Source organism: Lucilia sericata, unplaced genomic scaffold, assembly GCF_015586225.1.
Source record: "Lucilia sericata isolate MDLA Ls3-8-SP2 unplaced genomic scaffold, ASM1558622v1 Contig000568F_arrow, whole genome shotgun sequence".
NCBI lineage: Eukaryota > Metazoa > Arthropoda > Insecta > Diptera > Calliphoridae > Lucilia > Lucilia sericata.
The window spans coordinates 251397-262124 of NW_023994576.1; the positions used below are offsets into that span (position 1 = coordinate 251397).

The 10728-nt window shown below is 30.3% G+C and overlaps 4 protein-coding genes across 4 annotated transcripts; 1 reads left to right on the top strand and 3 right to left on the bottom strand.

Moving 5' to 3' along the window:
- The first annotated feature begins 1013 nt into the window (after nucleotides 1-1013).
- On the top strand, nucleotides 1014-1907 carry LOC119606288. The gene is made up of 2 exons (XM_037959733.1): nucleotides 1014-1398; nucleotides 1463-1907. Exons 1-2 carry the CDS (start codon nucleotides 1375-1377, stop codon nucleotides 1880-1882), a joined length of 444 nt encoding a protein of 147 aa, XP_037815661.1. The 5' UTR covers nucleotides 1014-1374; the 3' UTR covers nucleotides 1883-1907.
- A 941-nt stretch (nucleotides 1908-2848) lies between these two features.
- On the bottom strand, nucleotides 2849-4021 carry LOC119606280. Its single transcript, XM_037959724.1, has 2 exons — nucleotides 3914-4021; nucleotides 2849-3844 (listed from the first exon to the last, which is right to left on the bottom strand). The coding sequence occupies exons 1-2, from the start codon at nucleotides 3920-3922 to the stop codon at nucleotides 2912-2914; spliced, it is 942 nt and encodes a 313-aa protein (XP_037815652.1). The 5' UTR covers nucleotides 3923-4021; the 3' UTR covers nucleotides 2849-2911.
- Nucleotides 4022-5334: 1313 nt separating this feature from the next.
- On the bottom strand, nucleotides 5335-6694 carry LOC119606285 (nuclear transcription factor Y subunit beta-like). The gene is made up of 2 exons (XM_037959730.1): nucleotides 6593-6694; nucleotides 5335-6515 (listed from the first exon to the last, which is right to left on the bottom strand). The coding sequence occupies exons 1-2, from the start codon at nucleotides 6608-6610 to the stop codon at nucleotides 5382-5384; spliced, it is 1152 nt and encodes a 383-aa protein (XP_037815658.1). The 5' UTR covers nucleotides 6611-6694; the 3' UTR covers nucleotides 5335-5381.
- A 2365-nt stretch (nucleotides 6695-9059) lies between these two features.
- LOC119606289 (tissue factor pathway inhibitor-like) lies at nucleotides 9060-10435 on the bottom strand. Its single transcript, XM_037959734.1, has 2 exons — nucleotides 9754-10435; nucleotides 9060-9696 (listed from the first exon to the last, which is right to left on the bottom strand). The coding sequence occupies exons 1-2, from the start codon at nucleotides 9866-9868 to the stop codon at nucleotides 9188-9190; spliced, it is 624 nt and encodes a 207-aa protein (XP_037815662.1). The 5' UTR covers nucleotides 9869-10435; the 3' UTR covers nucleotides 9060-9187.
- Between the last annotated feature and the right edge of the window lie 293 nt (nucleotides 10436-10728).

Sequence of the window (10728 nt, forward strand, 5' to 3'; positions counted from 1 at the left end):
TTTTTTTCCAATTCTGTTCGCATTTGTTTTATTAGACTGTATGGAGGCAAAATATTACAAAAAAACTTAAAAAGAAAGAGAAGTAAAGCAACAACAAATAAAATATGAATCTGTGTAATCTTAGGCCATTGACTTTTTTCAATACGTTTCGTTTAGCGAAAGTGAAATAAAAAAAAGCTTGTGTGTGTTTTTAAATTATAAAATTATTATAAAAAGAAAAAAATGTATAAATATGCATGTATAATGAAAAATCAAATGATGAAATGTTTTTAATTTAATTTTTTTTTTTGTAATTTATTGTTATAAATTATTTGTTTTTCTTCTTTTGTCTTTATTAATATGATGATTGTGGTTTTATTTGAATGTCTTTTTTTATTGTCATCATTTATTAATTGGTGACGAATTTACTCAATATTAATGAAAACGTGTAAACTGTTCGATATTAAGTTACACGGGGCGACTGTTACATTTTTTTGTGAAAGTGGGTGGATATGTTGTAAAGTGAATAAAACGGGTTTTGCTTAACCTACTGCTACTAGAGATGATTTCGTAGTGTACTAAAATTTGCCCGTTTGGTACTTTTTATTTCAATTTACTACTAAATAGAATCAAGGAGGAGTCATTCGAAAGTTCCAAAACAGATTTTGGGTGCATATTTTAAAGTATTAAAAGGTACTACGTACTACTACTAGAGTTATTTTCATAGTGTGACACATATTTCCCAATTTGGACATTTGGTACTTTTTACCTCGTTGGTTACACCCTCTTAGTACTTTTGTTGTTATAACCGAAATTTATTTTACCAAATCTTGGCTTAACTATTGTCGCTCAGTGTAATTAAAAATTTAACAATCTGATTATATATGCAATTTTTATTTTATTTTCTTTTATTTTTTTTCATTTAATGGGCTGATCAAGCGAAGGGTTCAGTGTACAATTTTGTCAATGCCAATGTAAAACAAATTGATGGTTAAATTTTGCATTTCAGATTTTTTTCAACGCTGCTTAAAATCACAAGCTAAAAAAACCTAAACGGGCGTTTCAGATTACATTCATTAATTGGAAATTCGTTAAAATTTGCGTGGTTATTTTTTTATATTGCTGGAAATTAAATTTGTAACATGTTATTTGTCGAAATTAATGTTTAAAAAAACATTGTAAAAACCCAAAATTTCAAACCAGTTTCTAATGAAAGGAAAAAAGTGTTCTCAAGTACTTTGGAAAAAAAGTGTTCTCATAAACAAGAATCTTGAGGAAAAAAAAGTGGGTGAAATTTATATAAAAATCGCCGCATTTAGAAAATTAAGTTAGTTATAAAACTTAACAATTCACTGAATCAATGTAAAGCGAAAGAAAAGGAAACGGATATCAAAAATGGAAGGAAATTTCAGTAAGCAAGTAAGTTATAAAATTAAGAATAAATATAATAAGAAATATTAAATAATAAAATTTACCCCAACAGTCTCTTAAAATCTTCACTATGTTATTTCTCGTTTGGATTCCTCTAACCTATGCTTTTCCCTCACCCTCGACCGATGATAATATGATCCATAACAATAATTACGATATGATTATGCCCGATGATCATGAACCCGCTGAATCTATACATTTTCAAAATTTCGATGGTTTCTTTAATGCCGAGGTAGTGGCCAACGATGCCATGTCCGAAATGGAAATGGATGAGAGTCGTAATTCGCCTAAGATACGTGCTCCTCAAGCCTTAAGTGCTAAAGAGAAACGTTTACGGGAACAACTTGAAGAATTGGATGTGCAGCGTGAAAAACGTATACAACGATCATTAACTAAAGGATCCACTCGTCCACGTGGAAATGTTAACGATTGGGATCAATTTGACTATGAGATGTTTGTGAAACATCGTTAAAATGTTTTGTGTGTGTTTTTTAACGACTTTTGTTAATATAAATTGAGGGTTTGTTTTTTTATTGTTTATTTATTTTAAATTATTAAATAAAGTTTAAGTTTGTTGTTTTTATAAGTTGCAAATGAAAGGAGTTTTATTTTTAAAGGGAGTCTACCAAGAATCCCAGCAAAACTTACATTGAAAAGTAAGGGGTTAGTATATACATAAATAGCATTTTAAGTCATAATTTTAACACGGGACATTAGAGGCAAGTACTTACCACGCTCGCTTACAAATAGGGAGTTAGGTAAGTACTTACTATGATACAAATAAGGAGTAAGGTAAGTACTTTTTATGATCGCCTGGTAATAGGGAGTTAAGCTTATAGGATCCAGAAATTGGATTATGCCAAATTGAAATTTTTAAATTTAACAACAGAATCAACTACTAGCTTTGACTATATCTACGGATCAGTTTATTGATCAATTTACAGACCAGACAATTATATGAACTAATATATAGAATAGTTTATTGACTAGTCTATTGCCTAGTAAATGGACTTATCTTCAGACTATTTTCCAATATACTAGTCTGCAGAACAGTCCATAATCTACAGATATTCGCATTCTTATCCTTATCGACTAGTCCATAGACTGGCCTATGGTTTAGTTAATGAACTATTCTATGGACTGGCCCATAAAATAGTCTATGGACTTGCCTGTTGACTATTCCATCGAGATGTCTATAAACTAGTATATTGATTAGCCTTTGAACTAATCTATTGACTAGACCATCAAATTGCCTATTGACTTTTCAATACTATTCGTTGAGATAGATATTGCATTCCACTTACACTGAAAATAATCTTTTTTCGTAATATTTACGAAAAATTCACGTATAATACGAAATAGATAAAATTCTTAACTAATTGAGAATTATAGTGAAACTTTAGATATGTATTAACTGGTTAAAAAGTAAAGAGTTTAATTTTTTTTTAAATATCATAACTAGAAGAAATTTAATTTCAGGCCCTTTTAAGTTTACAGTACATCATTCAAAGTATTCCTTTTCAGCCAACTTTTCCGTATACGGTGTCAAACGTCTTTCCAAAGGGCGATTTTTAGCCAACTGCTGGTATTTTTCTCTCACAATATCAAAACTTTGGTCACAGCAATATTTCACACTAGTTGTAGCACCTAAAGAGTGATCTACCTCATAGATATCATTCCTCAATTTCAAACGTTTAATGGCATGATTCTCTTCATGTACGGTGTGAGGCAAATTCTCATCTAAACTCTTAACTTGCTTGCTTGGTAAACGATAAATATAACCATTATCACGATTTAGTAAATTCTCTAAAGCTGCTTCTTGAGCAGCCAATATTTTAGGATCGGTTTTCTTTATGACCTGTTTCTCTAATTTATTTTTAAAATGTTTTTCTTCCTCTGCCTTATACACTGTACAACCAGTTGTTGCCCTATGAATGCTAGTCGTGCTGTTGGCTGGTAATTGATTTAAACTTAATTTATCCGTTTTTCTTTTCACCACAGTTACAGTTGTTGCAGCCGATTCTGCTGTTATTATTGTTGGTGTCTCGGGATTTTTATTTGATTTTATATTCAAATTTGTTGCTGTGGGGTTTATCACTGTGGATTTTTTAATTTTCTCTGTTGCATGAGATTTTTCTTGCTTTTGTTGCTGCTGGTGTTTTAAAGCTGTTGCTGCTATTGTAGTGGTTTTTGTTGCTGTTGCACTATTTGGTTTTGATTTTGTATTTAGTTTTTCATTTGCCACTTTCGTTGTTGACGTTATTGCTGTTGTTGTTGGCTTAATGTCAGCATTTTTTGGCAGCTTCTTTGTAACGGTTGGATATTCAAATGGTATGCTGGGTTTCTCATAACGATAACCCTCAAATGCGGGATTAGCATTGGCGTACAGCAGGCTCAAGGCGGTTATACACAATAAGGGAAAGAGCATGGTCAGCTGTATTTACAAAAATTGTATTATTTATTTAAATTTTTTTATTGTTTGGAGTTTTGTTTGAGTACTCACCAAATTCATGTTGAATATTATGCTTAATTTTTAAATTTTATAAGAATTTTTATGTGTCTAGTTCCGTTTTAGTGCTTTTTATATATGTTTTTCATTAGAACTTTAAAATGTGACTAATATTGGTAATAAGAAATTTGCGGTTGTTTACCTTTAATTTGTATTCTATATTTGTTTTAAAATAGTATAGGAACTAAATATAAAATTAACTTAACGCCTTTTGCACAGTGGGTTGTGGTAGAAAAGAATGAAAAAGGTTGTTTTTTAAAAGAGAACTTTTCAGAGAAAAAGCTTTTGGAAAAAGCTTTTTAAAGTAAATGTTTTATTATGTTTTAAAATAGTATAGGAACTAAATATAAAATTAACTTAACGCCTTTTGCACAGTGGGTTGTGGAAGAAAAGAAAGAAAAAGGTTGTTTTTTAAAAGAGAACTTTTTAAAGAAAAAGCTTTTGGAAAAAGCTCTTGGAGGTAAATGTATTATTAGAGCTTTTTTAATTTGAAAATTATAAAAGAATCATTAAAAAGTTTGTATTTACTAAAAGCTTTTTATAAAAAGCTTTTTATGAAATTCACAGAAAATAGTTTTTTTAAGCTTCTCAAGTTTAGATTATTAAAAAAATATATATATATATTGATGAAAACACTTTATCACCAAAAAAATAACTTTTTGAAATTTTAATAAAAAAGCTTTTTTTACAAATTGACTTAAAGTTTAAAAATTAACTTTCATGCTTACGAATATGTGAAATTTACGTTTTAGTAAGAGTTTTGCAATATATAAGGCTTCTTTTGATGCAAAAATTACAAAGCTTTTTTCATAAAAGTTTCCTCGTAACAAACTTTCTTAAGAAAAACTTTTCTAAATTTATATAAAAAAGAACTTTTTCAATTTGTTAATTAAAAGAGCTTAAAAAGCTTTTTTAAAAACTCTATTTCTAAAACGTTAAAACACTTTATAAAAGTTTACAATAAATACCTACTTAAACCACTGTGCTTTGACAAAGGCATTGTTATGTGTATTTTTTTGGTTAATTTCGATTGTGATTTTGGCTTCTTTTTAAAAAACAAGTTTATTTTTTTTTTTCTTTCTTAAAATTTTATAAATATTTTTGATTCATTTAAACCTTTTAAAAACAACAAAATCGTCATTAATTAACAAACCAAACAAAAAAAAAATAACACAATTGTTACATACAAACGGGTATTTTAAATCTTAAAGATACACATACCTTCATATGTATCTACTTTGGAAGACGTATAAAAATGTATGTAAGTGATATTAATGACAAAACAAAAAAAAAAAAACATAAAAACGTTACTAATAAAACAAATCTTAAGTGACTGACATTAAAATACTAATCACTGATTCTTAAAAAAATATATATATTTTATTTTCTTAGCATATTCTTAGGATTATTTTTAAATTATTATCTTTAAACAGTGCTTAACAAAAGTAAAAACTTTTTTTATCTAATTATGTGGATATTGTGGTATTACCACTTCACTGTAAGCAAACAGTCGACGATCTCTTAAGTCAGTGCCCTTGGTAATGGGTATACCTCTTTGGGCTTTAGCAGCATTACCTGTCAAGGCATTACCCGTAAATTGATAATTGAATTTATTTTGACATTTATCTGTGTTGGGGCTAACATGAGCTTTAGATTGTTTTAAAACCTGTTGATGGTGGAAATCACTGCCTCCTCTACCGCCCTCGGCAGCATTTTGTGGTTCACATTGACCTGGAGCATCGCATTTAGTGATGATACGTGTAAATGGCCGGGGATTGCCATTTATTTGTTTGTACGGATAAACATCGAGTTGTGCTGCTTCCGATTGTGAAACGTATTTATGATTATTGACTAAATCGTTTAGTAGATTATTGGAATTTGGTAGATTAGTGTTGCGTTGTGGCTGCTGTAGATAATGGTCGTATTGTTGGGGATAATATTTTTGTTGCTGCTGTTGCGCTGGTATTTGGGAAAAAGAGCCTCCTATTTGTTGTAGCTGTTGTGTTCTTGGGGAAACTACACCGGTTTGCTGCGGTTGTTGTTGTTGAGGATAATGGGAAAATGTAGCTCCATATTGCTGTTGCCGCTGTAACTGCTGTTGTTGTTGTTGATAATTTGTATTAGCTGTAAATTGATTGTAATGATGTTGTGCATTACTGACTGCATTGACTCCATTGTACTGATTTGAATTTAAATTTAAATGTTGTTGTGGATTATTATGATAAGTCTGTTGAAGTGTTCCATAAAATCCTGGATTTGGTGTAGAATTTATACCTGTGGGCTGTGGGTATTGATATGGTGCTACATTGGCCGGTTGTCGTTGATAGAATGCTGGTGCTGCAGTTACTGGTTGATTTAAATGTTGTACTATAAATACCTCTTCTTTGGGTGGTAAACGTGTTTCAAACACTTTTCTTGACGCCGACATTGTTACCTCAAAATCCTTGCCATTAAGACCCTTAATAATACTCTTACTAGGCTGTGTGGCAGCAGCAGTAGGTTGTGTTTGATGTGAAACATCTTCTTTTTCGAAAGCTACTTGTGGTTTATCATAATGATATTCACGACCTTGTACTGCTATCGTTAGACATAAAACCTAAATATTAAAATTATTTTTATTATAAATAAAACTTGTATTTTATTTAATTTATTTATGTTTTTTGTTATGCATACCGCTAGTAAACTTTTCATTTTGATTATTTTCTTTTGCGTGATTTTATTTTTTTTTTTGACGGCGACCGTTTGTTGTTTATAACACTTTTGTTGTCAAAGTTGAACTGCACGTCTTGGTCTCAAAGGCAGATGATCAGAGCTCTTCTTTGACCAGAGACTAACTACGAAATGCTAATCATAGTTGTGGTTACTGCAGTAGTAGTATTAGTGGAGTGCAAACAATTTCATAGCTTCATCGCATATATAAATCATTATAATGACAGTGGAACTGGAGATGTATTGTGTTGTAAGACATTTCAACATTTTTCTTTTTAAATTGATTTATTATTTCAACGTCAAGCTATAAAAAGCAAATAAACAATTGGAAATTATTGTAATCATTTGATTAAGAGAAAATGTTTAAAATACAAGAAATAGAGTGTTAATAATTTGAAATCAATTGTATGAAGATTACGATTAAATCGATTGAATATGTACAAGCACTTTATATTCCGATGTTCTAGAGAATACGTAGTAATTGAAACAATTTAATTTCTTTAAAATTCTCTTTATTACCTATAGTGTCTTTATGGTTGTCTGGACTACAGTTTCGAATACGATGTGAAGACTATTGTTTATATAGTTTGCACTATAATCTGAATTATAGTCAAAACTTTTGACTGGGCTATAGGCAGGACTGAACTATAATTTGGACTTTATTCGTAACTCTGGACTTTAGTTTATAGCCTGGAATATAATAAGAACTACGGCCTGGCTGGACTGAACTATAATTTGGAGTATATTTTGAACTATAGCCTATACTCTAGACTTTAGTAGCCTGGATTATAGTAAGAACTACGGTCTGGGCTATAGACTGAATTGACTGTAGGCAGGACTGAACTATATTCTAAGCTATAGCCTATACTTTGGACTTTAGTTTATAGCCTGGATTATAGAAAGACTAACGGTCTGAACTATAGTCTCGATTATAGTGGACTTTAGTCTAAAGTATATTATGGACTATAATCTGAATTATAATCTATATTATGTTGTAAATTATTATTGGAATTAAGTGTGGACCATAGTCTGAATTAAACACTGGGCTATAGTCTGAATATAGTCAGGAATATTGTCTGAACTATAGTCTGAACTATAGTTTGAACTATAGTCTGGGCTATAGTCTGAACTATAGTCAGGAATATTGTCTGAACTATAGTCTGAACTATAGTTTGAATTATAGTCTGCATTATAGTATGAGCTGTAGTCTAAACAATAGACTGAACTATATTCTGGACTATAGTCTGATCTAAAGTCTAAACTAAAGTGTGGAATATAACCTGAATCATAGTCTTAAAAACAGACTAAACTGTAGTCTGGACTATAATCTGGTCAATAGTCTGAACTATAAACTGAACTAAAGTCTGGAATAGAGTTGTGGAATATAGTTCAGATATATTCTGAACAGTAAACTGAACTATAGTCTGAAATATGTTTTGGACTACAGTTTTAACTTGAGTCTGCAACATTGTCGTGATTATAGTTAGAACTATAATGTGGACTATAATGCGGCATTAAGGTCTGGTGCACATGTGGTCCCATTAAATCTTGTTACAATTTATCGACTTATGTTTCGGAATCTCCTATTTATGTTCTGTCCAAAACCCACTGTTGGTGGGAGAAATTTGGCATTTTAGCTGTGATGCAATCAATTGTTTGTAATTTAAAGAAAATAAATTTTCAGCATTTTTCACTTGCTTAATAGATGGCGACATTATTGTTTTTAATTTAAACCCCAGGATATTGAAATTTGTTAAAAAAAAAAAAAAAAAACAAAAACGTAATGTTATGAGCGGTTTCAGAAACAACTTTTCACATAATTTTAGACTACTATACCAATGTGAAAGGAACTCCTATTTTTCACATAATTTTTTCATGACAAACATAAAGTTGAGCATGTCGAAATGACCAATTAGCCAGGCATAGCTAGCCAATGGGCTATTTTCTTCCAAAAAATTTAAGATTGAAAAAAAAAAAATCAAATCACGAAATAGCAATAAATTTGGAAAATAGAGAGAGGCAAACGTTGATAATAAGGTTAATTAAAACTTTAGTTTTGTAGGAAAGAGTGGTACAACGTCAGTTTAATGTCTTCATTTTATTGTGCTATCAATTTTAACACCCATAAAAACAGATAGAGTCTCCTTCAGAAGCCAGTACTTCTTCAGACAAAATATTTTGCTATGGTAGTTTTGGAACTGATACAGAAATAATCTATTGAATTCAATTTATAATGTAACATCAAATTAAATAACAGAATTTGTTCCAGAAGTAATTTCGTCATTATTAGTTTTAGTGATTTTGTTTACACTCGTTTTCTAAGTAATTAATTTAAAGTTGTTTTATACATAGAGTATTACAAGTTTTTTAAATTTAAAACAAGTTTTGACTAAAGTATTTTTATTTTTAAAAAAATTAAAAAAAAAAAATGTAACATAACTCTTTTTATTTTAAATATAATTTATTAAATTACATTGTACAAAAAATAAATTTAATTAATAAATATATGTATATAAATCAATTGATTCTCACAAATACTTGCGAGTACTAATGCTCCTCTTAATCATCATAATCTTCATCATCAATAGCATCTAAAGGATCGATGTTACTGTTACTGTTATTGTTGTTATTATTACTGCTGGGTTTTGGTGCTGGATTTATATTAAAGCTTTTAGAACTGGCCTTGAAGGAACCCTTATAACCGGTTTCCTTTGAAGTGACATTTGGTTTTAAGGAAAATTTAGGCACCGATTTGGGAGCACTATCTCTACCGGCGCCATCTCTGCTATTTAAAGTATTATATTTTGTATTACCACTTCCTCTACTCTCTACTCGGCTTTCGGTGCGTTCCTTTTTCACAGCCACTACCTCATTATGGACATGATCCTCATAGGGAGAATTGCAGAAATTATTACACTCTTCCATGGACTTAAAATTGTTATCATTACCGGCACAGCCACCCCAAAAGAACATGGTACATTTCATACGTCTTATATCGAAGTAATAACGTTGTACCTTGGCACGACAATAACCAAAATCCATGGGCATCAAACAGATTTCAGGTAGACCTGTAGGAAAATAAAAAAAAATATAAGTCAAGGTCATTAGTTAGATTTACAGCTTACCTTCATATCTATCGGGACCATATAAACCCACAGCAGCTTCCACTTGTTCCTCATGCGTAGAACTCAACGCAATTATAACTAAGAATTGTATTAACGAAGCGGTTGGAAACTTCATTTTCAGGCTGTTGATGGAACAGCAAGAAATGCTCACACTGGCTTACCAGTGGTGTTTAGTATGAAGATTAAAATCTTTTGCAATGAATACTTTTGTATCACCAATTGCTATGAATGGCAGCAGGCACAACAAACAACGTTAGTGAAACTAAAATTAATTTTCACTATTTGCGTGGTCAGCGGCGACGTTTTAATGGTCTGTGTAGAAGCACTCAAGTAGAACTCTTTTGCTAATGCCTGTTGTTTTTGATATTTTTTTTTTCGGTTTTTCAAACTGCAATAATGAAGATGAAAATTAATGCAAAATTATTGCATTTACCAAGTTTTAATTGTTTCGTTTAAGTCCGCCACACACAGCAGAAACACTCAAATCATTAACTAAAAATAGCCAATTCGCTAAAGATGTTTTAAAGATTTTAAAAATAAAACACTTAATGGAATATTTTGAGTTGGTTTGTTGTTTTTTTTTATTGTTTTTCGTGGATATTTTTTTTTAAGAGATTTATCTTTTTTAGCGTGTTGCACTTGTGATCACTTGAAGTATTCAGAATAAACTAACTCCGGCATTTAGTTTGGAATCTGTATTGTAAACAAAATTATAGAAAAAATAGCAATAACACAACAACAACGTAAATCTTTTTATAAAATGTATTGCGTCTACAAAAAATTAAATTCTGTTGTACATAGATTTTTTTTATATTTTTTATGTTTTTTTTAGTATTTTTTACAGACAAATAGCCTTTGAAGTTTGAGTTGGTATATTAGGTTTGAGTCTGTATTGGTAACATTTCGAAAGAAATGTTTATCATTAGACAGGGAAAATGCAATTACATTGAAAAGTAATGTGTTCAACAGCTTTTA